A 22,646-nucleotide genomic window follows, 5' to 3' on the forward strand; every position below is an offset into this window, starting at 1 on the left:
AAATAATTCGAGTCTCGACTAATAAAATTGTAAAATGCTTATCATATCATCACATGAAAAGTGATATATACATCATACACAACAATATTACGATAATATAAAAAATCTCAAAAAAAAATAATAATCATGGTCAAAATTAATATTCAAACAGTGAAATAATACATAACACGACATTTATATGTGTCAGAACAATAGTGAGACAAGTCGATCAAGTCCACAACCTGTCATTAAGCCTGGTGACTCGTTTTTTAGGTCGATTGGAAAAATATTAACATAACTTACCTATTTTAGATTGGAAAACGGACTAACTTAGTGGGCTTATATTAATTTGGTAAGTTGAGCGGGCCGGTCAACAACCTACCATTTGGTGGGCCCGTTTCACGATTTGGGATAATTGAGTATGCCAATCGGTACTTACCTAAACTATTTGGAATGACATACTATTCTTTTGTAGAGAAACTCCTATTCAGTGGACTTGGATTCCGAACCTAGTACGAATTCGGGCCCATAACCATAAACCACGTGCACCGAAAAAGTCGTCGGATCGAATCGAACTCCCCAGTGGGGATCGAATCAATAATGATTCCAACCAATTGCTTTCTTTGATTAAATGGAAGAAGAAAATTTGCCAATGGAACTCTTGGTATTCTCTACCCCTGTCATATTTCCCGAACTATGGTTGTCAAGTCTGGTTGTCCTGTAATTAACCAGCCTGTCAATCTTTCTTGACCTTTTTCCCGGGCAAATCGATAGTTATCACAATCCCAATTCAGTCGGTAAGTTTTTGTTTTTGTTTTTTACTCGGAATACCTGTAATCTTTTACTTGTTAGGGGGGCGTTGTTTTCTAGCATTTTAACAAACCCAATTCAAGGTTTCTTGAGTAGTTATGTCCGGTAAATCAGAATTCAGTTGAGCCAGCATGCTCAGGGTGCGTGTGAAGCGCATACGAACACTCATGGAGGAATTCTATCCTTGGTTTTTCCTTTCCCCCCATAATTATAATGTCGTCCTTTGTTTTTTAACTGTTGTTTTTTATGCTTTCATTGATCAATAAATAAGCAGAAGAAAAACATGAGACGAAAACCAAAAGGTACGTCTGGCCATGAGGCCAGGACCAGTGAACAGATTGGAGAAGTGAATACCGCTGTTAAGGATAAAAATTCCATTTTGGTGGCCACCAGGTCACCTTACGTGATTCTTGCACTCTTTGTTCTTGTCCTTAATGGGAGTTGGGGTGTTTACCATTATCAGTTTGAGAATCTGCCTACTCCGCTTGATCTCGAAAGTGCGGGAAAAAGGGGTTTCTCCGAAAAGGAGGCTATGAAACACGTAGTCGCATTGACTCAATTAGGCCCTCATACCATTGGCTCTGATGCTCTCGAGAGAGCTTTTCAGGTACTTCTCTGTGATTTGAAAAACCGATTCTTTATGTGGAGTGCGGTACTGATATATGTGCCTTGTTGATATTGCTTTAGACTATTGTTACTCGTGTATATTGTGAAGCATAAGTTTTGTAGCAGATTTGTATTATAGCTTTGAATGAAAGATTCAGGACTTTGTATGTATCCCAGCCTTCGTTGGCCGATGAGGTTCTTGACCAACACTTGATATAATGCTAAAATGGAATTTTAGGCACAACATTTATGCTAATTAGATGTTACAATACTTTTATTGTTTCTAAATATCAGTCATGAATCAAGAAATGATTAGGCTCACCAAAAGTTCTCTCCAAACAGCAAAATAAAATGATACCCAAGAATTTAGGAATAAGAATAATTGGTTTTATTGGTTTGGAAATCTAGCCTTTTGATGTTAAGCTTGATGCCATTCTTGGGAATTTTCTGTGGATCTTTTCCTGCAGTATGTCAGAGAAGCAGCAGAAAATATAAAAAAAACGGCTCATTGGGAGGTTGACGTTGACGTGGATTTATTTCATGCAAATTCTGGAGTCAACAATCAACTTGGTGGCCTCTTTAGAGGAAAATCCGTTGTCTATTCAGATTTGAATCACGTTGTGTTAAGAATCATACCGAAATATGCATCTGAAGCAGCAGATAATGCTATTCTTGTCTCCTCCCACATTGATACCGTTTTTGCAGCGTACGGCTCTGGTATTCTTGAAGTTTGTTCCATGGTTGCTATCAATTTATTGTTTTCAAAATTCTTTGTGGGTTTTCATATTTGTTTTTTTATGGAGAAGATCCAATTTTATGCACTTGTGTCTTCGATAGAATGGAATTTTACTTTTCTTTACAATATCTTTTACTAGTGTTGTGCGGTCATGTTTGAGTATTTTAAAATGCTTGCATATTCTTTTGCACTTAATTTACTTACGAAGTATTCTAGTATAAAAGTCTTTGCTGAAACATTTTTATGGTAAAATTTGCTGTAATAGAACTATGATTTTGGATAATTATATATCAAGTTCTTTCTCTTGGTACTGTTTCAGGGAAGGAGCTGGCGATTGCAGTTCATGTGTTGCGGTTATGTTGGAGCTTGCTAGAGGAGTTTCCCAGTGGGCTCATGGATTTAAGAATGCTGTCATATTCTTATTTAATATTGGAGAGGAGGAAGGCTTGAATGGCGCTCACAGCTTTATTTCTCAGGTTTGCAGCAATCAAGATGCCTTAACCCTGGGCAAATTCAGGAATTCGCCGGGGGGGGGGAGGGGGACGGGATGAGGAGGGTGAGATTGGGCAACTGGATGGATTTTGGAAAGGGCAAAACTTGAGATTTTAAAATTTATACACAAAATTGTAAAAATTATTTAGTTGACCGTCCTCCTCCTGGATGGATTTTGGAAAGGGCAAAACTTGAGATTTTAAAATTTATACACAAAATTGTAAAAATTATTTAGTTGACCGTCCTCCTCCTCCCCCACCCCCCCAGCCCGCNCACCGCTATAGAAAATCTTGTTGCAACATTTTTAAAGCTTCCAATTTGGTTTAAACCATTTGTTTAAAAGTGGTCTTGATACTACTGTTGCAGCATCCTTGGAGTGATACCTTAAGATTGGCCATTGATTTGGAAGCCATGGGAATAGGTGGAAAATCTAGCATTTTCCAGGTCTGAGTTTATTTCCAAATATAATTTTTTGGTTTCTTCATATTTTCGTTCTCACTTCATATGCATAACCCTATGTACATAACTAGACATACTCTCAGCTGTCCACGCTTATGATGGTATCATAGCGGATGGCTAGGTATATATTGCATACAAGATCACATTTCGAAGCTATTTGTAACTTCAATGTGTCGAAGGGTCTTTTGCCATTCATTTAGGTCTCGGGAAAGAATGGATTTTCTTCTTCTTATTTTGGTTGTATCATCAAATAAATGCACAACTTGGTGAAACATGTAACTTGTTACTGGTTTATTTCTGATCTCTTCAAGATTGGTTAAGATTCCTTCCCCTATTTTCATCTCCTGTTTCTCTTGATAGTTTGCCTGATCAGTTAAGGATAAAAACAAATAGATCATATTTGATTTTTTTAACGCTGTTCGCTCGACAGGCTGGTCCTCATCCTTGGGCCATTGAAAACTTTGCTTTGGTAGCGAAGTATCCATCTGCTCAAATTGTTGCTCAGGTCTGTTGGCAAAAGTAATGCAATAAATTTCTCTTAATTTATCGTTGTATCATAGATATCCCTTTCCTACAGATTTCAGCTAACAGTTAAGTGGCTTACATGCTCCAGGATCTTTTTCATTCTGGGATTATAAATTCTGCAACAGACTTTCAAGTGTATAAAGACATTGCAGGACTTTCTGGGCTCGATTTTGCATTTGCAGATAACACAGCTGTGTACCATACAAAGGTAATGATAGCTAGAGGAATTAAGCGAACCACATCTACTTCCATTTCTTACACTTACCAAAGCACTTCATTTTTGCGATGCAGTAAACTCTTATCTTGTTAATACAGAATGACAAGTTAAAATTTCTGAAACCTGGTTCTCTTCAACATCTTGGAGAAAATGTTCTTGCTTTCTTGCTCCATGCTGCTGCCTATGCCAGCCTTCCTACCGGCAAGACGTTGGAATCAGATATAGAATCTAGCAAGGAGAAAGCCATATATTTTGACATCTTGGTATCTCTAGTCCTCTTGCAATTATATATAATAATATTTATTCATCCATTACTTCGTCCCAATTTAATTAAGAGTCCTCTTTCGTTTTCTGGATGTTGGTATCTTTGTTACTAAAATGGAAATTTTCTCCTAAAGAACACTCACTTCTTGAATTATCAATGTGACACCTCCGCCACTCAACTACTGCTTTTAAGGAAAAACTATAAACATCAAAATTTGCAACTGTTCAATTCTTATGTAAATCTCTCCTCAAAGCCAGATTATAACACTTTTGGAGCGGGGTGGAGGGAGTAAAATATTTTCTATTTAGTCTTGTTTCCATGTATTATAACCTAATGAGTATTGACTTCTGATCTCAGGGAGCATACATGGTCACATTTCGTCAAAGCTTTGCCAATATACTTTACAATTCAGTGATACTGCAATCCATTTTGATATGGGCTACGTCAGTGGTGATGGGTGGTTATCCTGCTGCTATATCATTACTAATATCATGTTTCAGTATCATACTTATGTGGTTATGCTCGATAAGTTTTTCCATTGCCGTGGCCTTCATTCTTACGATCATGTCTTCACCAGTGCCATGTCTTTCAAGTCCGTGGCTGGTTATTGGTCTGTTTGCTGCACCTGCACTTCTTGGGGCATTTACTGGTCAACATTTGGGATATATTATCCTTAAATCTTATTTGTTAAAAACATTTGCTGTGAGAAAGGCAAAACTATCTGCTGAATCGCAAGCTACTTTGGCTAAGTTGGATGCTGAAAGATGGCTTTTTAAAGCCGGTTTATTGCAGTGGCTTGTTCTATTAGCTGTTGGGAATTACTATAAAGTTGGTTCTTCTTATATAGCTCTTGTTTGGTTGGTTTCACCCGCATTCGCTTGTAAGTACAGTCCAGAATATCAGCCTATTATGTGTAGCACTGATTATGAAAATGCACAATATCTTTCTTTCTTTTTTTGCAGTTGATTTTTAGTAGTTTATTTGTGATTATGGTTCAATCTAATCTTTATTCTGGAATATGTAGATGGTTTGCTCGAAGCAACATTATCCCCTGCAAGATTGCCACTGCGACTAAAAACTCTGACCTTGCTTATTGGTTTGTTTGTGCCGTTATTACTCTCTTCTGGCATGATTATTCGGTTGACAGCCACTATAATTGGGACAATGGTTCGGTTTGTTAGGTAATGGCTCAAATCACTTGCAAAAACTGCGGAACATGATCCAATTAAGTGATTTTCATCTTCCACTTTTCTTTTTCTTTGATGGATAAAAAAAATATGATTGAATATTCAGTTAAGAGTTTTGGACAACCGAACGCCTGATAAATCATCACTGTTCTCCACACTCCCAATTTTCATTCTTGACATTATGTATTTCATGTCTAACTGTTTTACAAGAACTCATAGTATGCATTTTGGTTCGCAGAAATCCTGGTGCTACTTCTGAATGGGTCGGAAATGTAGTAATTGCCATTTTTATTGCTGCTATTGTGTGTTTGACCATGGTATATCTACTATCATACATCCACATATCAGGTGATTCTAGTTATACTTTTTTTAGCTTGCTGCTGCAGCGAATTTAATCATGGCATTTATGTCACTAACTTTAAGGTGATAAGAGATTTTACATGATAAACTCATAAAGATTTTTTAACTAGGCCCTTTGTGTTTTTTCTGTCTTTTGTCTAGAAGCAAAAGTTCCTCTCATTTTCACGACATGCATTCTACTTGCTATCTCTCTTGTTGCTGTGTGGGGGGGCCTCGTTCTGCCATTTACCGAAGATACTGCAAGAGCTGTAAATGTGCGCAACTGATTGTCCTTGAATATTAATGTGGTCCAAAAATTTGGTTAAAACTTCAACGCACAACCCATAGTAAAAATTTTATTTTGGTTTCCAGGTTGTGCATGTTGTGGATGCAACACAAACAAAGAGTGGAAAGCCGGAAACCTCATTTGTTTCTCTATTTTCTGTAACTCCTGGAAACTTGAACAAGGAGGCTGAGCATATTGGGGAAGGAGTTGTTTGTGGTAGGGATCGGCATTTAGATTTTGTTACCTTTTCTGTCAACTATAGCTGTTGGATGAGTAGTAGCGCTGAAACCGGATGGGTCGAGTCTGATGTTCCTAGAATCCATGTGGACAAAGATACGAAAGGTGAGAGCAGAATAACACAGGTCTCAATCAACACTAGAACTTCCACTCGATGGGCCCTTGGCATCAATACCAAAGAAATTGAAGACTTCCAGTTGAAAGGTATCAGCGCTTGAATCGACACGGAGGCTTCTTCTGCATTTTAAATTCCTTGATTATAACATTTAGATCTTCTGTCAACAGATGCTGAAAGTGCTGAGGATTTGATCTCACCCGGCGAAAAGTACGGTTTAAACGGATGGCATGTCATTCAGTTTTCGGGTGGGAAAAAAGCGCCAACCAAGTTCAACCTCTCACTTTTCTGGATGAACAACCATACTCTTTCGACTTCGTCGGATAGTAAAAACGAGCCTCCACTTCTAAAACTTAGAACAGACTTAGACAGATTAACCCCACCAATAAAAAATATCCTTCAGAAGCTTCCTTCATGGTGTTCTCAATTTGGAAAGTCTACTGCTCCACATACATTAGCTTTCTTTAGTAGCCTACCAGTTTCTTTTTAGTTAAATAGATAATTTTTTTTATTGGTGTTGATTCTCTTATATTTCCCTTTTGGAAAGATTTTTTATGACAGGTAACACGTTATGTTGAAGGAAGTCTCTTATTTACAAGTACTATCAATTTAATGTTTGAGTAAGTTAAAATAAATATTTATACAGTTAACTAAGTGTTGTTAACAACCTTTTACCCCAAAAATTAGAAATCTCGAGTTTGATTATAAAATATGTAAAATATTTTGGAATATAAATCTTGGTCAATTCCTTTGTAATTATGCAGCTCTATGTGGACAAATACTTGCAAAATATTTTTACAAAAAATAATTTTAAAAGTTGTTTTAGAAATAAATATGATTTTGAACAAATATTCTATAAAAAGTTTTTAGATTTGAAAACGTGTGAACTATATTTAAAAATTGATTTCATAATTAAAAATAATTAAGGTATTTTTATAACTAATTTACAAAAATATTTAAATTTTTTTTAACCTAGTTTTTTATTCTTAAAATAAATCAACATATTTCAATTGTTCTTTAAAAGTTATACTTGAAACACACTTTTTTTTAAAAAAAATTTCAAAACGTTAATGATAAATTTTTTAAAAATATTTATTAAACGGAACAACAATTTTTATGAAAAAAAATACATTTAGCCACTCATATTCCATAAAAAGAGAAAAACATATGCAAAAACTTGTGTGAGACGGTTTCACGGGTTGTATTTTGTGAGACGAATCTCTTATTTGGGTCATCCATAACAAAATATTACATTTTATGCTAAGAGTATTACTTTTTATTGTGAATATCGGTAGGATTGACCCGTCTCACATATAAAGATTTGTGAGACCACCTCACAAAAAACGGGCTTTTTAATTGTTTACAGCATATATGATAAAAGATTAATAAAATAAGGTAAAAAAAAAATTTTAATAAATTAATGTGTCACTCCATTGGAGATGGCGTGACTTTTTTTTTTTTTTTTTTTTTAAAAAAAAGCAAGTAACGCCATCTCCAATGGCGTGACTTGCAAAATTAATTTTTTTTAAAAAAGCAAGTCACGCCATCTCCAATGGCGTGACTTGCTTAACTTTAATTTTTTTAAAATATGTCACGCCTAGTAAATAGGCGTGACTTATTGAATTTTTTTAAAATAATTGTTGGACGTTTGCGGCAAAGAACCGTGGCATGTGAAATACTGACAACCCATATACTCAATAATGTATACATCTTTTTTTTCTTTTACAAAGAAGACGATAAAAAAAATTTGAATTAAAATTTGCGTGATAAAGTGATGTGATGTATCACTGATAAGTATTAACATGTTGTGTTTTTTATCTGATGAAAATTTGCTTATATATGTTTGCCCTCGGTGCAAATGTATTATTCTTGTGCTTCTATCATTTTTCGTTTCTCTGCATTTAAATGCATCTTTATTGTTCATTCCTGTAGATTTTCGTTCGATTTTGATCAAGTAATTGCAGCACATGAGGTCTGTATGTATTAAATTAAGTTTGTGGTTTAATGTTTGATTAAAATCGTTAATTTATTTATTTGTAATTATATATTTGCAGATAAAATTTTGATTTTGAACTTCTATTTGAGGTATGCGTTGATTTAAATTAATTTACTTGATTATTCGAATATAAATTATGAATTTGTCATCTTCTTACGTTTTGAGTTTATGATTAAAATGTTTAATTATGTTTCTATGTATTATTAGTTATTTTTATTAATTTATATTATGCAAATGATAATAAAAATACTTATTGTTGTTGTTTTATACAGGTAGTATATAAAAAAAATTAGTGTAACGATTTATTTATTTTACACCAATAATATAAATGTTTTTATTATAAATACGGTTAATATTGTTTTTAATTACTTAAATGTAAATAAATATTACAATTAATTTCATATGTTATTATTTTATTTGACATGCGTAGTATCAAAAATTTATATTATAAAAAGTATTATTTATAATATTATTGACTTATAAGATACAACTAAGAAATATATTTTTTGTATTTTAGAATAATAATCAACTTTTTTTTTGAAAATAATAATAATATTTTTATTTATAATTATTATTGATGTTGTTTTATAAAGGTAGCATATAAAAAATTAAGTATTACAATTTTATTTTACACAAGTAATATAAAATTTATTAGTATAAATATTGTATTTTTGTTCTTAATTTATTAAACATAAAATCAGTTGTATAATTAATTTATTTAATTATTATTTTATTCCACGTGCGTATTTGTGAAAACTTACTATTATTAAAATATTATTTTATTATAATTAACTTGTAAGATATAAATAAGAAATACGATTTTTTATTTTATAATAAAAATAACACTTACAATTGTAATTCTTATGGTTTTTGTTTTATTTAGGTATGTTATAAAAAAAATATTACGCTTGATTTATTTTACACAAATAACATAAAATCTATTATTATAAATTTTTTTATTAATTTATTAAATAAAAATAAGTAGTATGATTTTATTATTAACTTAATTTGTATTTAGTAGGACCTATTATTATTTTACATAACTAAAATAAAATTTATTATTTCTAAAAACTTTATTAAAAAAATATACATATAAATGATTTTACTATTAATTTTTTTTCCTATGCAGTATGAAATTTATTATCATAATTATTTTTATTATTACTTACTTACTAAATAAAAAATAATAATATTATTGATAGTAGTTGTTCAGTAAAACAAAATAAGCATTATCATCATTATTATTATAATTATTCTTAATAAAAATGAAAGCATATGTAAATTAATTTTTATAGTGTATTATTTTGTTATATTTCACATTTTGTTATTCAATTGAAATTTTATAAAATTTATTATTACCTTTTTATTTTGTGTGACCTATTGATTTTTTTTATAGGAATGGACAGTGTGCCGGTGCTTTTATTCGTAGGTGGTAATGTTATTATAGGACATCACACCGTAAAATATAGTACCACTGCATTGAGGACAACACGAATACCAAGATCTATTAATTTGCATGAGTTGAAAGAAATAGTATATCGTTGACAAATATTGAAAGTTCAAAATTTAATTTAAAATTGTCAACAAAATATTCCAACATGGATAAGTCACATTGCGTAGAAGTGCATCTTGACATCAATGATGACAACGATTTACAGTTTATGCTGGATTCTATTAACGAAATACGGTGTATTGAATTGTATATTGAAAAGGATTTCATTGAGCATAATGTAGATGTTGAGGTTCCTGAATCATACATTCCATGTATAACTGAAGGGTTCGATTCGATGGGATTTCATAATGAAGCTGGTACTTCCGCTGCTGAAGGGTTATAATCAAACATATATCAATAATTAAAAATAATCTATTTTTTAAAAAATAATTTAAAAATCATATCACTCTAACATACGAATTACAATTAAAATTTTTTTAACGTTTTTTGTAAAATTTTAAAAAAATCCAAACAAACATATGTCAATAATTAATAAAACTACAACTCATTTTTTTTACTCTGGTTCTTTAATAACATCACAAATTATTTTTTTAAAAAAAAAATAATCAAGTCACGTGTGCTTCTAAAACAGATAAAACATATGGTTTTAAATTTATTCACTACCATCCAATTATGAACAAATAAATTTGCAGCTTGTGACCACATTGTATCGATCGATGATATAAATATATTTTTTTTAAAAAAAATTAAATTTAATTTTTTTTAAATTTTTTTAATCACAGAAAATGAAGTCACGCCTAATTGGTAGGCGTGACTTCCCTTTTTTTAAAAAATTATTATTTTTGGAAGTCACGCCTACCAATTAGGCGTGACTTCCATTTTTTTAAAATTCATATTATTATATGTTTTTAAAAGGAAGTCACGCCTTTTTTTAAAAAAAAAAATTATAATAATTTATGTAAGTATACATACTTTAATATAAGTTGTCCAAATAAAAAGAACCTGCAAAAACAAAAAAAAAACATGTGCTGAGTCTTCATCTATTGAAAAATATGCAAAAGGTAAAAAAATAAATTGAAACATATACAAAAACTTACCGATGAAAAAATGAGAAGAGTGAATGAAAAATATGAAACGAGTGAATGAAAGGAGAGAATAAGTGTTCAATTTATAGAAGAAAATTTATAATATTATAATAAATTCGAAATTATTAAAAATATGGTGTGACAGCTTTTAACATGTGTTGTGTTGCGGGTCAAAGTTAATGTATCACAACTTTTAACATGTGCTCATTCTGCGTATTCACGCCATGCTTTTTTTAAAAAAAAAAATTAAAGGCAAGTCACGCCTCTTCAGGCGTGAAGAGGCGTGACTTGCCTTTCCTTTTTTTTAAAAAAAATTAATGAGGCGTGACTTGCAATATTTTAATAAAAATAATTAAAGGCAAGTCACGCCTGCCTTTCTTTTTTTTAAAAAAAAATAATAGAAAGTCACGCCTCTTGACACCTTAATTTGTTAAATTTTTTTTTTTACGTTATTTTATTAAATCGTTAAGAAAATTGTTGTAAATGGTGAAAAAGTCCACAAAAAACCTACTCAAAAACATAAGACGGTAAACTTGCTTTGGAAATTTTGTGGAGTGGCCAGCCGTCACCCAACCTCTCACAAACAAACATATATGCTATGATGGGCTAGTCCAGTTAGAATTGGCGTCCCGTTGGCTCGATGTGGAATATGTTATACATGAGAGATCGAATTCTATCCCTCTTACACAAAAATTTTAGATCCATTGTAGGAATGGAATCGATATTTTTCTTTCTAACCCTTAAAATATGTCTCAATCAAACAACGTTTTTCTTAGTGCACAACATTCCACTTCCCAAATGCATCAAGGAAACATTTGCATTGCATCAAACCAAAGAAAGAATATGCAGAGAAAAAAAATTACAACTCGTACTCATTACTTAGACTTCCTAAAACAAATATCAACTGCAAAAAGAATAACCATTTATAAGAAAAATGATCGACCCGACTCGGAGAACTAAAACTTAAACATGAGTAAATTGCAGTTTTAGTCCCTAGTATTCTTTGAACTATTAGTAAACTTCGTACCTAGACTCCTTTCTACTAGAACTAAATAATGGTCAAATTTGGCTCCTATCACTCCCCATTACATTGCTGTACAAAGGACTTCATGAAACGCGCATCAAGAACGGCGGACCCACAATTTGCAGGGAGTGACTTCGACAGGTCCGTTCTACTCGGGTTTAACAGAGGCTGGCGCCGTCGTGGCTGCACTTATTGGATCAGCTTTGCTTCTCATCTCAACAACTTTCTTGTGAGAGTTCGAGTGAAGAGACGGGACAAAGGTTGGACTTGCAGCTGGACGGTACTCAGGGAACAATCGGCCAGACTTGTGGCGAACACCACATGCATTGCATAGTGTTTTGGGGCCCATAGGACCAGCTCTCCATTGAGGAGTCTTGGTTATCTCGCAGTGCAAACATTTTCTGATTGATTGGGGTGGCGGGTTTGGGGCTGCTTCCATTGGATTAGCAGGCATGGAGAATTTGATTTTCTTGGTTTTCTTCACCTGCAGCGACTCAGCAAAGAATTCAGGTTCGGAAGAGAATCCGGGTGGAGGGACAAGTGGTTGAATCACAGCCCTTGGATTAAAAGACTTGGGTCGAGGGCGCTTGGTTCTCGCACGTTGCGTGGCCTGGTGATTGGGGCAGAGAGGCAAAGTCTTCCCACGTGAGCTAGAACTGCTGCTGCTGCTGCTCTCCAAAACTGAAACTGGACTTGATGATTGGTATTGGTTGTATGTCATCTCCTTGATGATGATCGGGTTTTCTTTTCCGCCGGTCATCCCTCCACCGGAAAATGAATCCTGGACAAATGTTGACTTCCATTCAAGCTGGACGATATCCTCGTACTGGAAGAGAAGAAAAAACAGAGAAATATTAGAACACGACGAGATTCAAGATAATTGTCGGCTGCAACAAAAGCACAAATCTTCAACACATGGTGTTATATCCACGGTAAGACCAACGGAAAACAATTTCATCTGCATATAAAAAACTCTTCGAGCATAAGAATAGTTGTGAAGGAAAGCGACTCGACAAGGCGGGAGATAAAAGTTTTACACGGGTTGGCTGCTTCCCCAACATTTCCAAATTCAAATATTACTGTATAAATATTCCCCATAAAGACAAAGTTGCATTGAATTTCCAGTTATCTTGTAGATAGAGTGGACCACCTAATATCAACTGTAAAATTGAATTTCAAATTGAATGCAGATTTTTCTTTTCAAACCAACAGATGAGAACAAATATCTCCAAACTTCGAAACCAAATGAGGAACAGCAATTCAAGATCCATCAAAGCTCGAACCGAATACATAAACAAGTGCATACTAACCGGCACAAAGAGCTCAGCAGAGATATCAGATGCAGCGGTGCCCTGGCGACCAGAGAAGAGGACATCCGTCTCCGGAAAAGCATCGTTCCACATGCTCGGAAAATCCTTACATTCAGCGGAACCAACTAAATTACCACCGACACACTCGTTCTCAGGAGGAAACTCGATCAAGTCATCAATTTGATCAAAGAAGTTCCCGCAGTCAATCTCATCCATGAAATTCGACTCCATTAATCTCTTCTCTGGCAAAAGTTTTCTGAAAAACAAAACCAAGAATGTTGGTTAGAAGAGAAGAAAAGGAACACACTTCAGGACATAGTTAAAACAAGAATACGAGACGTTAGAAAAAGAATAAATGTTTATGTAAAAGCGGTTGCTGGATCTCGTTCATAAGAACTCAACGCGACTGAGATCCTAAAATTCTTGTGTAAATTATGTACAAATATTATGAAACAAGTGAAAAAAAAGGTCATCTTCATCAAAGTACAATGTTTTGAAATGTTAAATTTTGAGTCACGGGACACAGCAAATTTAAAGTAATATAAGCCCATATTAGACAGCACGACGCTGAGTACATATTGTTAAGGCCAAACTGCATATTTAAAGCACAAACCTTGAAGTTTGAAGGGGTACAAAAATTTTTGAAACTAAAGTTTCCACTGGACTAATTATTCTGCAAGAAAAGGTTTGGCCATTTAAAATCTTGTAGAAATCTATCTTTTTTGCTCATTTGATAAGAAATATAGACTACAGAATCAAATTTTCGAATATAAACTGTAGAACAAAGAAAGTCCAATTTATTTTTTTTTGGAGTTCTGGGAGAACACGAAAGGAAAGATCCACACTTTTGCCATTTTTCCAACCTTCTTTCACCAAGAACAGCCCACATGCTAGAAAAATGGACGAAAACCCAACATTTTGCTCATGAAGAACCAACTAGAGTTCAAATAATTAGCTTGAAATTTGAAGTGTGAAACTGAGAGAACCAACTTTTTTACCGCAACGAAATAGAAAAAGTAGAGTAAATGCAGGGCCGAACCTGTGCTAGAACCCCACAAAACTCCCGCCCGAAAGTCTTACAGAGCAATGGCCAACCAAGAAATGAGCAGAAAACTTTTTCAACGGAACAACTTCCAAGACAGAAATACAAGGGCCAGTCTGAAATAAGAAACACGAAACTCTGAAACACAGTAAGGACAAGAAAAAAAGGAACCCAAATCCCTGTTCTATTATTCCTCCATTCCCACACTACTACCACTAGTAGCTGAAAACAATAGTTATAGGAGCTGTCTGTTTAACGTATCTAGATGTGAGAGAGGGAATCTCACGTGTACAGAGAAAGAAAAGAGAGAAACATAGTGGAAACTTTGAAACTGAAAATGGGGGCTTTTATTGTTTGAGAGGAAGGAGTGCTGAGAGGAGGAGAGGCTAAAAATAAATGAAAAAAAAAAAAAAACTATGGTAGGTGAAGTTTCTTGCTCCATTGCAAGCTGTCTTTTACGCACAGCCCCTCACATTCCCTGTCGTGATGTTTAAGTCTTCTTCAATTCCCCCACCCCCACCGCTCTAACTTTTAAAACTAAAGAAAAAATTAATATATCCTTTTGGATTTCTTTCTTTTTTCACCTCCTTTTTTTGTCTTTTTACAGCTTGAATGAATACGCGTACAGACATGTATGTACATGCGAGGAGGCATGTAGGGGGGCTTTGATTAGTATCCGCGTTTGAATACATAGGGAAATGACAAGCGTGTATTGTAGATTAGAAATGCACTCACGTTTGACTTTGTTAGAAAAATCAAATAAATCGAATTTTGATAGTTTAAACGAAAAATATTTGAATATATAATTACTTTTTCTTATTATCTCCTCCAACAGAAAGTTTTGCAAGCATCTTTTTGGTATATATATATATATGAGATGCGTCGATTTGATACACAAAAAATTCATGCATTGTATCGGATTAGAGATTCATCTCACAAAATTTATTCGTGAAACAATCTTATATAAGTTACTGAGTTTTTTTGTTTTAGAACAGAATCGAAAAACAAAACAAAAAAGCATTCTTGATGTAAATAAATTGGAGTAAAGTGACTTCGCAGCTGCAAAGCCTGCTCTTCAGACATTTTGTAAATGTATATGCTTCAATTACATTTTGAAGCAAACTGTCCCTTTACTCTAGGCATTTTTAAAAAATCTAAGATTTAGAGTTCGAGATCTAATTATAAAAAATCGCTTAAAAAAATTTAAGCAATAATACGACTAGGAATTGTTTTTATCCGGATAAGTTCCTGATTTCATTTATATATTTTATTTTACTAACTTGGGTTGTACTCTTATAAATAAATTCCTTCCAAAAGACTTCAACTTTTTGGGGGAAAGAAAAGTGAATTTGACAATAAATTAACTAACTGAAAATGGACAATTAAGGCTTGGTGCATAATGATTATCAAGGTTGTTGAGAAAATATATGTTAATTATTTTTTATATATTAAAATTTGTGGGGTTCTTTTTTGATTTTATTGATTTTTTTTCCTTCGCGTTTTGCTTGAAAAGAGGATCTAATTATGAAGAAACCCCACAAAATTTTAGTAAATAAATAATATTGAATGGCATCAGTGGGTGATTATTTATTTTTTGCTTCCAAGACTTGCAACCTTCTCCTTTTATTGGCCCATATCATTATATTTCTTCACTCAAACAATTTTTTTTAAAAAAATTGAAAAGCAAAAGATCTTATCAAACTTTTTTTCATTTTTTTACCTAACGAGAAGCTGAGTCCTATTAAAATCAGCACTCAACCTTAAAATCTGATTCAAAGAAATAAAATTGTTCAAGTTCATATACACAACTCTCAAAAATTGTTCTATATCTTAACATTTTGCAAATGAAATGGATCCTTCAAATATACGAAATAAAAGAAACATGTGTGCCCCAATTGTTTTTGAATAATGCTAAATGTACAACAAATATATCGTTGCAACGATATGTACAATCATTATATCGCAAGATTTTACTGTTATATCGCGAGATTTTGTATTCAATATATAGTGAGATTTTGATAAATTGAATTTTTGTATAAAATTTTTTGTGTTGTACAAATTGATTGACAAATATCGATGAACATCCAGCATTACTCATGGTCTTTATTCTTCATCGGTTGAGGGTTCTAAATCAAAAACGCAGTGGATAATTGACGTATGTACCCTTGATTCCGAAATCAACCGAGTCGACACTAAAATTTCGAGCTAATAAATAATTTCAATAATTGGAAGCAACGTGAATGCATGTTACTACTGGGGAATGTGAATCGTTGAATATTTTGGAAATAATAATATATATAGTTTTGAATGGAAATAAATAAACAAACCATAAAAAAAAAAAAAAAAACCTAAACCCTTTCCAATTGATTGATTGTGCTGTCACTGCCTCGATTCCAATTAATTGAAAACCGATTGGTAACTAACAAACCATAACTCATGTGTCGGTAGACATAAATAATAATAATAATAATAATAATAATAATAATAATAATAATAATAATAAAAATAATAAAAAATAGATGCCAAAAAATAAAAATTTGAAGACCCAAAAAAAGAAACGGGTTAATGTGAAAGTATTTTCTTATAAAGATCTAGTGATGTGGTAGTTTAATTTTATACACTACACAAATATAACATTTTATGTTATTCATACTAGCTTAATTTAAAAACGTCGAATAATTTTAGTCGAGTGAAGAAATACCAATAAAATCTTAAAGTGATTACGGGTTTATTTAGAAAAATATTTTAAAAACGTTTTTATTATTGTTTTATAAGCGAAAATGTGTTTGAATAAGATTTTTATATAACATTTTTAAAAATATTTTTAAACATTATAGTTTTTTAAAAAACCACTGAGCTGTGTTTTTTGATATTTTTAGACACGAAGACAATAGTGGAAATCAAAACATATGATTTTTTTTAACTATAAAAACGTTTTTTTTATATAGAATAGTGGTCTAAACACAAATTTGTTTTTAAAACAACTTTTAAAACATTTTATAAGATTTTTGTAAAAAAAAATTATAAATACTTGTCAAAACGGAACTGCGTGACTATGTGAGATTTCTTTATGTTGAACTTATTTTCATGGATTTATTCAAAGAAATAATCGTTCCAAATTAATTATTAATTAGCACATCATGTGCTATGTATTCTAATACAGTTCTTAATTCGAACCCCACGAGCTCCACTCGTATATTCAGCTGACTACACAACATGCTTAAGCACGTTTTCAGTGTTACATTGGACAACGATTTTGAAGAAAACGTTATTTATTTGCAATGAGTTAGATCGTCAAACTTTTATTGTTTATAATAAATTTCCACTATATGTGTATAATGCATGTTTTGACGATAAATTAATAATTATTTTTAAAAAAAATCGTAAAATAAAAATACGCATATGTATTCTATTTTTAAAATCTTTAGGATCTATTTGATTTGGGGTAAAATGTTTCATAAATATATACTACCTCATCCCAAATATATGTCGTTTTTTTATATGTCTCAAATATATAAGCACGTATCCAAAATTTTTTAACATTCTTTATATTATTTTCCTGATATACCCATATTTAATTTGTGATCTTAATGATTGACTAATTATTTAAGGAGTAGTTATCTTGTGAGACAATCACACGAATCTTTATCTGTTAGACGGGTCAACCCTACCCATATTCACAATAAAAAGTAATACTCTTAGCATAAAAAGTAATATTTTTTCATGGATGACCCAAACAAGATATTCGACCCACGAAATTGATCCGTGAGACCGTCTCACAAGAGTTTTTGTGCTATTTAAAACAAGAAATATAACAAATCGTTTATATAAATACTCATTAAACAAGGATAAAATTAGAAATTTGTTTGTTAATTAATATTTATAATGAATTTCCTAATTTATATGATAAAAAAGAATAGAGTTTAAAGTATTTATTCCATCCCAAGTACTTCCAATTATTTTTTTTTTTAAATGAAACTGATTTCATTAAAATGGGAAAAAAGTTAATGTTACAAATACATTGGACATCCCCAAAGAAAATCAAAAACCAAGAAACATCAGAATACGAAAATACAAATCAAATGCCACAATAATCACGCGTACTCGTTTGCTACTTCAATTGCTTCAGGAATGGACCGATACGTGTGAATCTTAATCTTCATGACGATATCTTGACATCTGAATTTTTCTTGGTCAAACATTACTCTATTTCGCATATTCCAAACATGGTACACTGTTGCAGCCAGTGCTGTTATTCTCATTCTTGTCAACATCGAGGTACCTCTATACTGCCTTCTGAAAGCTCGCAATATAGCCGTCGGAGATCTCATTATTTTCTTCATATCAAGCCAATGACGAACACTCTTCCAAATGGGATTTGTAACACTGCAATCGAAGAACAAATGATCAATAGTTTCATCTTTAAGTTTGCACAAGACACATCTCCGATCATTGATAAATTCTAGTCTGTCTCGAGTCCTGAGTTTACGGTGTGCAAATAACCAAAGTATGAACCGATGCTTGGGTAGTATGAATGTCCTAGACAGTAGAGGTTTCCAAGGCCAATTTCCTGTCGTTCCAACGAAGAACTGATACGCATGAGCGATACCCTCCTTATTACCAAACCATTTCTATAAGCACAATGAAGCAGCTTCCTCAGAGCCAAGTCTTCCAATCAACTCATCTCTAATGTCAAGAATTTCGCATATTCCAATTATTGCTCCACGGACCAGAAGCTGGATGTTTTCATGATGCATGGTACTCGAAACATTTTCTACCCTTGATGGTTTATTTTATTTGACACGGATTTCATTTTTAATTGTAAAAATTGTATTTTTTTTTATATATATAATAAAAAGCGGTGAGACATAATTGCTTGCTTGTTGGTGGAGTCACAAGTGCAAGTGTGTGATAGACAAAAATTTATTTAATTGTTTGGATGAATTTTGAGTTAACTTAATTGTTAATTTGCTCATATATAATTATACTTCTAATGAATTTAAATTACAAATTCATTATTAAATAATTCCCAATTCAAATATATATCTTTAAGTGCCCACTGGATTTATACATGTGTAACGTATGTATGCATCATAAACAGTTATTTTTAACTATTATTGACACACAACTTAGTTAAAAATTTGAAGATTTAGGAACTCCTAAATGAGCAAACACAATCGAAAAGAAAACCAAGGATTTGAGTAGCAACAAAAACATCTATGCCGGTCGAAAGTTGAATAGAAAATAAAAGGATGCAACCTTTTGGAAATTAGATTATTAAACCAAACGAAAAATTTTTGTTAGACGACATCACGAATCAAGTTTCTGATACTGATAACTTATTTGGATCATTCATATCAAAAATATTACTTATTAATATAATTAAGAGTAGAATTAACTCGTTTTATATAGAGAGTTCACATTATTTATGACTTGTATCATATATGGGGTTTCTGAAAATTTGAATTAAATTAAATAATTATTTCCAAATTAAAATATATTTATCGAGATGCTGCTTAATGTGAAGACAGATATAACCTCAAGAAAACGTTTTTAAGACAAAAATACCCTTCCATCACACCAGCATCACTTGAACTCATTCATACCCCATCTGAGATGACATTGATTGCGGCGGTACATACTGCGGCAAGGGTCCCACATGGCACGATAAGTGCGTCGGTGTGATCTTGTCGTTAGATGAAGACACGTGGTAAGATCATGATCTGCAACGGGACCCACATCCGACGGTGATGTTATATATACCAGTGGAAGAAGCATGTGTGTATCTTATTTGATAAAATAAAATAAACAATTTTTTTAATTTTTTGTTTAATGTTGATCAAATAATTTTAAAAACTAATATAAAAATACAATAAAATTAAAATTTACATAAATAATTTTCTATTTCAAATAATATATATTCTATACATATACATACAACGTATGTACTACTTTCGTTTGTACAATAGAGTAGATATGAAGTATATATATCTCTCTTTAATTTTATTTTTTGAATGATTATTTTTATTTTCGGTTTTCACTTATCTTCTGACAGGGTCACATGATATGGAGTTGGGGATCTGAGCCTAACATTCTATTAATTACTTTGATTTTGTCTGTTCAGATAATTTAGTTAACAATATACCATAGTAAAATTTAATTCGTTATATTATTTATTCATATTTTATCCAATTTTTATCAAATTTAATCTCATATTTGGTACATCATGCTATTTATCTATATCATATTGTTTATATATCTACCAATCATTTATCTCACATCAATCAAATCATCAATCAAATCATTGAATTGAAATTATAATATCACATTTAATAAATAATATTATAAATATTTTATTAATATTTTCAAAAAGACAAAACTATAATAACACATTATCTCAAATTTAATCAAATTAATCAATCAAATCAAAAATTATATTAATTATCATTTTCATTATTAAAAAATATTGTTTATCTCCGTACCATTTGTCTCATACCATTAACCAAACGATTATTAATATATCATTGTTATTCAAGATATACAAAAATGTATTCAAAACATACGTGTAAAAGAGTGATTAATTAATATCATTTCTAGTTTATTGATTAAATTTGATATAATTAAGTTTCTAATTAGAAACTTAATTGTATCGATTTATTTTCTCTCCCGAGTAAAAATAAAAAAAATAAAATTAAAAAGAGTGTCTGATTAATGGAATCCCTTGAAAAATATTTGTATTTTATTTTTGTTTTGCATGCTTAATATTTCTGTTTTTTTTTTAATAAACACATACATAAATCCATAAGTTAAATCATTTTTTAATTGAGAAAAAAAAAAGTTTACTCTGATTGTTGAATGGTGGAAAAATGATATATATAATTTTTTTAAAATAAAATAATTACCTGTTTACCCGTCCATTGTATTAAGAAATGAAAAAAAATGTTGGAGAAAATAGGTTTAAGGCCCATTAAGCTACCAAAATTAATCAAGGATGATAATTCCGATGAAATCCATCATTGACTTGAAATTAGAATCTATATTTCAAGTAGATAATCTTGAAATGTTAATTTGCTCAGAATCAATTTGTTGTAAATGAGAAATTATTTACTAAAGTTAGACAATGAAGCGCAATTAACATGTGTAGGAGGCGGAATGAGACTTATCCCACATGAGAAGTTTGAGACTTTTATTTCTTCCTTCCATACTATTATGTTTGTTGGACTGTTATTACGGTAAAATCAAGTCGTACTGATTCAACCGAGGGTGAGGGAGATGCAACACACCAACCGAACCCAAGTCCTCCCGTGCCCGAGCAAAAGACTCATTGATGGCATGCTTTGCACTTCGAGCATTGGATGAGATCGAATGAACTAGCTTGATCTAAATCGAGGAGATCAAATTTGGACCATTGGATTTAGATGGACAGTTGAGATCTAATGAGATCTAGGGTTGCAACCAATGGGATGTGTTCATCCAGAAGACATGCGATCTAGATCGTCTGATTGAAAATGAACTCACCAAATTAACTCCGATCACGAGATGTGATCCATTAGTTGTGAGTTACCAAATGAGATACAATCTACACCATCATATCAAGATCTGCATTAAGATATTATACTTCCAATAAAATATTAGATTCAAGATTCAATTGTAACAAATATATATGTTCGAACTACAAAAATTATATATTTTACTACATAATCAATTGTTTATATTTTATATACTTACGTGGAAGTATAAATAATCGTCATCTATTAAAATGAAAAATGTCCATGTATGAAAAATGCTTGAAAGTTCAATTATATAATATTTTCATATACTTGCAAGATGAATATCATTGTATATTCACCACAAATTAGTTTATACAACTCTTTTCTTGGTTGTAAGTCGCGTGCATACCTCACCCACGGAACTCGAATAATTCACCAAGTTTATACGTCTATAAAATAAAGGTTCCCACAAGAGAAATGTCGGTTTATTTTAAATACAAAAAAGTTTAAAATTATACTTTTAAAAAATTCAAACTTTAAGTGTTATTTACTCTATATATATATTAACCTATCCCCCCAATAAATTAGTCCCGGTCTACAATGACCGAGCTGGTTTGCTCACATTTCTTTAAAATTTTGTTTTTTTTATCAAATAAAAGTCAATATTAATATATTTCGTTGCTTTCTCTATATTTTCCCCATTAATTTCAACATTTGTTTAACGTATATTACAACTATATTTCTACATATTCATGATCTCATCTATTTTTTTCAAAAAATAAATTGTTTAATATAAACTTCTGAGTCATTAATTAAAAGTAATAAAAAACTTAATCGAACACCACTAACTTTGTAGGTCTAAAATCTACCTGCAATCACGGGGCAGATAAACCTCTCGCTAGGTCAAGCATGGGCACCGCTCAATTTACTACTCATAAATGAATTAAATAAATGTAACAAAACGAGTGATATCGAAAGCTTAACAAACTTCAC

The 22,646-nt window shown here is 31.8% G+C and overlaps 2 protein-coding genes across 3 annotated transcripts; one reads left to right on the forward strand and one right to left on the reverse strand.

The window, feature by feature from the left end:
- The first annotated feature begins 512 nt into the window (after positions 1–512).
- On the forward strand, positions 513–6,851 carry LOC140989796 (uncharacterized). The gene is made up of 14 exons (XM_073459205.1): positions 513–776; positions 1,064–1,396; positions 1,863–2,101; positions 2,451–2,607; positions 2,990–3,067; positions 3,513–3,587; positions 3,696–3,815; positions 3,923–4,087; positions 4,447–4,969; positions 5,114–5,270; positions 5,515–5,624; positions 5,778–5,890; positions 5,988–6,342; positions 6,424–6,851. The coding sequence occupies exons 2-14, from the start codon at positions 1,073–1,075 to the stop codon at positions 6,741–6,743; spliced, it is 2,736 nt and encodes a 911-aa protein (XP_073315306.1). The 5' UTR covers positions 513–776; positions 1,064–1,072; the 3' UTR covers positions 6,744–6,851.
- A 4,735-nt stretch (positions 6,852–11,586) lies between these two features.
- LOC140989886 (GATA transcription factor 8-like) lies at positions 11,587–14,632 on the reverse strand. Of its 2 annotated transcripts, XM_073459393.1 has the most exons (4): positions 14,161–14,632; positions 13,735–13,794; positions 13,122–13,377; positions 11,587–12,637 (listed from the first exon to the last, which is right to left on the reverse strand). In XM_073459393.1, the coding sequence occupies exons 3-4, from the start codon at positions 13,350–13,352 to the stop codon at positions 11,960–11,962; spliced, it is 909 nt and encodes a 302-aa protein (XP_073315494.1). In that variant the 5' UTR covers positions 13,353–13,377; positions 13,735–13,794; positions 14,161–14,632; the 3' UTR covers positions 11,587–11,959. The 2 variants fall into 2 exon arrangements, with proteins under 2 accessions (XP_073315494.1, XP_073315493.1); XM_073459392.1 differs by lacking the exon at positions 13,735–13,794 and having other exon boundaries at positions 14,161–14,629.
- Between the last annotated feature and the right edge of the window lie 8,014 nt (positions 14,633–22,646).

Source organism: Primulina huaijiensis, chromosome 12 (assembly GCF_012295235.1).
Source record: "Primulina huaijiensis isolate GDHJ02 chromosome 12, ASM1229523v2, whole genome shotgun sequence".
NCBI classification, from domain to species: domain Eukaryota; kingdom Viridiplantae; phylum Streptophyta; class Magnoliopsida; order Lamiales; family Gesneriaceae; genus Primulina; species Primulina huaijiensis.

What these genes read in the sequence shown, in the direction of transcription:
- LOC140989796 (XM_073459205.1), top strand. Translation starts at nt 1,073, where the DNA reads ATGAGACGAAAACCAAAAGGTACGTCTGGCCATGAGGCCAGGACCAGT. An exon ending in ATTGATACCGTTTTTGCAGC is followed by an intron (nt 2,102 to 2,450) that starts GTACGGCTCTGG and finishes GTACTGTTTCAG; the next exon opens with GGAAGGAGCTGGCGATTGCA. An exon ending in ATACTGCAAGAGCTGTAAAT is followed by an intron (nt 5,891 to 5,987) that starts GTGCGCAACTGA and finishes TTTGGTTTCCAG; the next exon opens with GTTGTGCATGTTGTGGATGC.
- LOC140989886 (XM_073459393.1), bottom strand. Translation starts at nt 13,352, where the DNA reads ATGGAGTCGAATTTCATGGATGAGATTGACTGCGGGAACTTCTTTGAT. An exon ending in CTGCTGAGCTCTTTGTGCCG is followed by an intron (nt 12,638 to 13,121) that starts GTTAGTATGCAC and finishes CTTCTCTTCCAG; the next exon opens with TACGAGGATATCGTCCAGCT.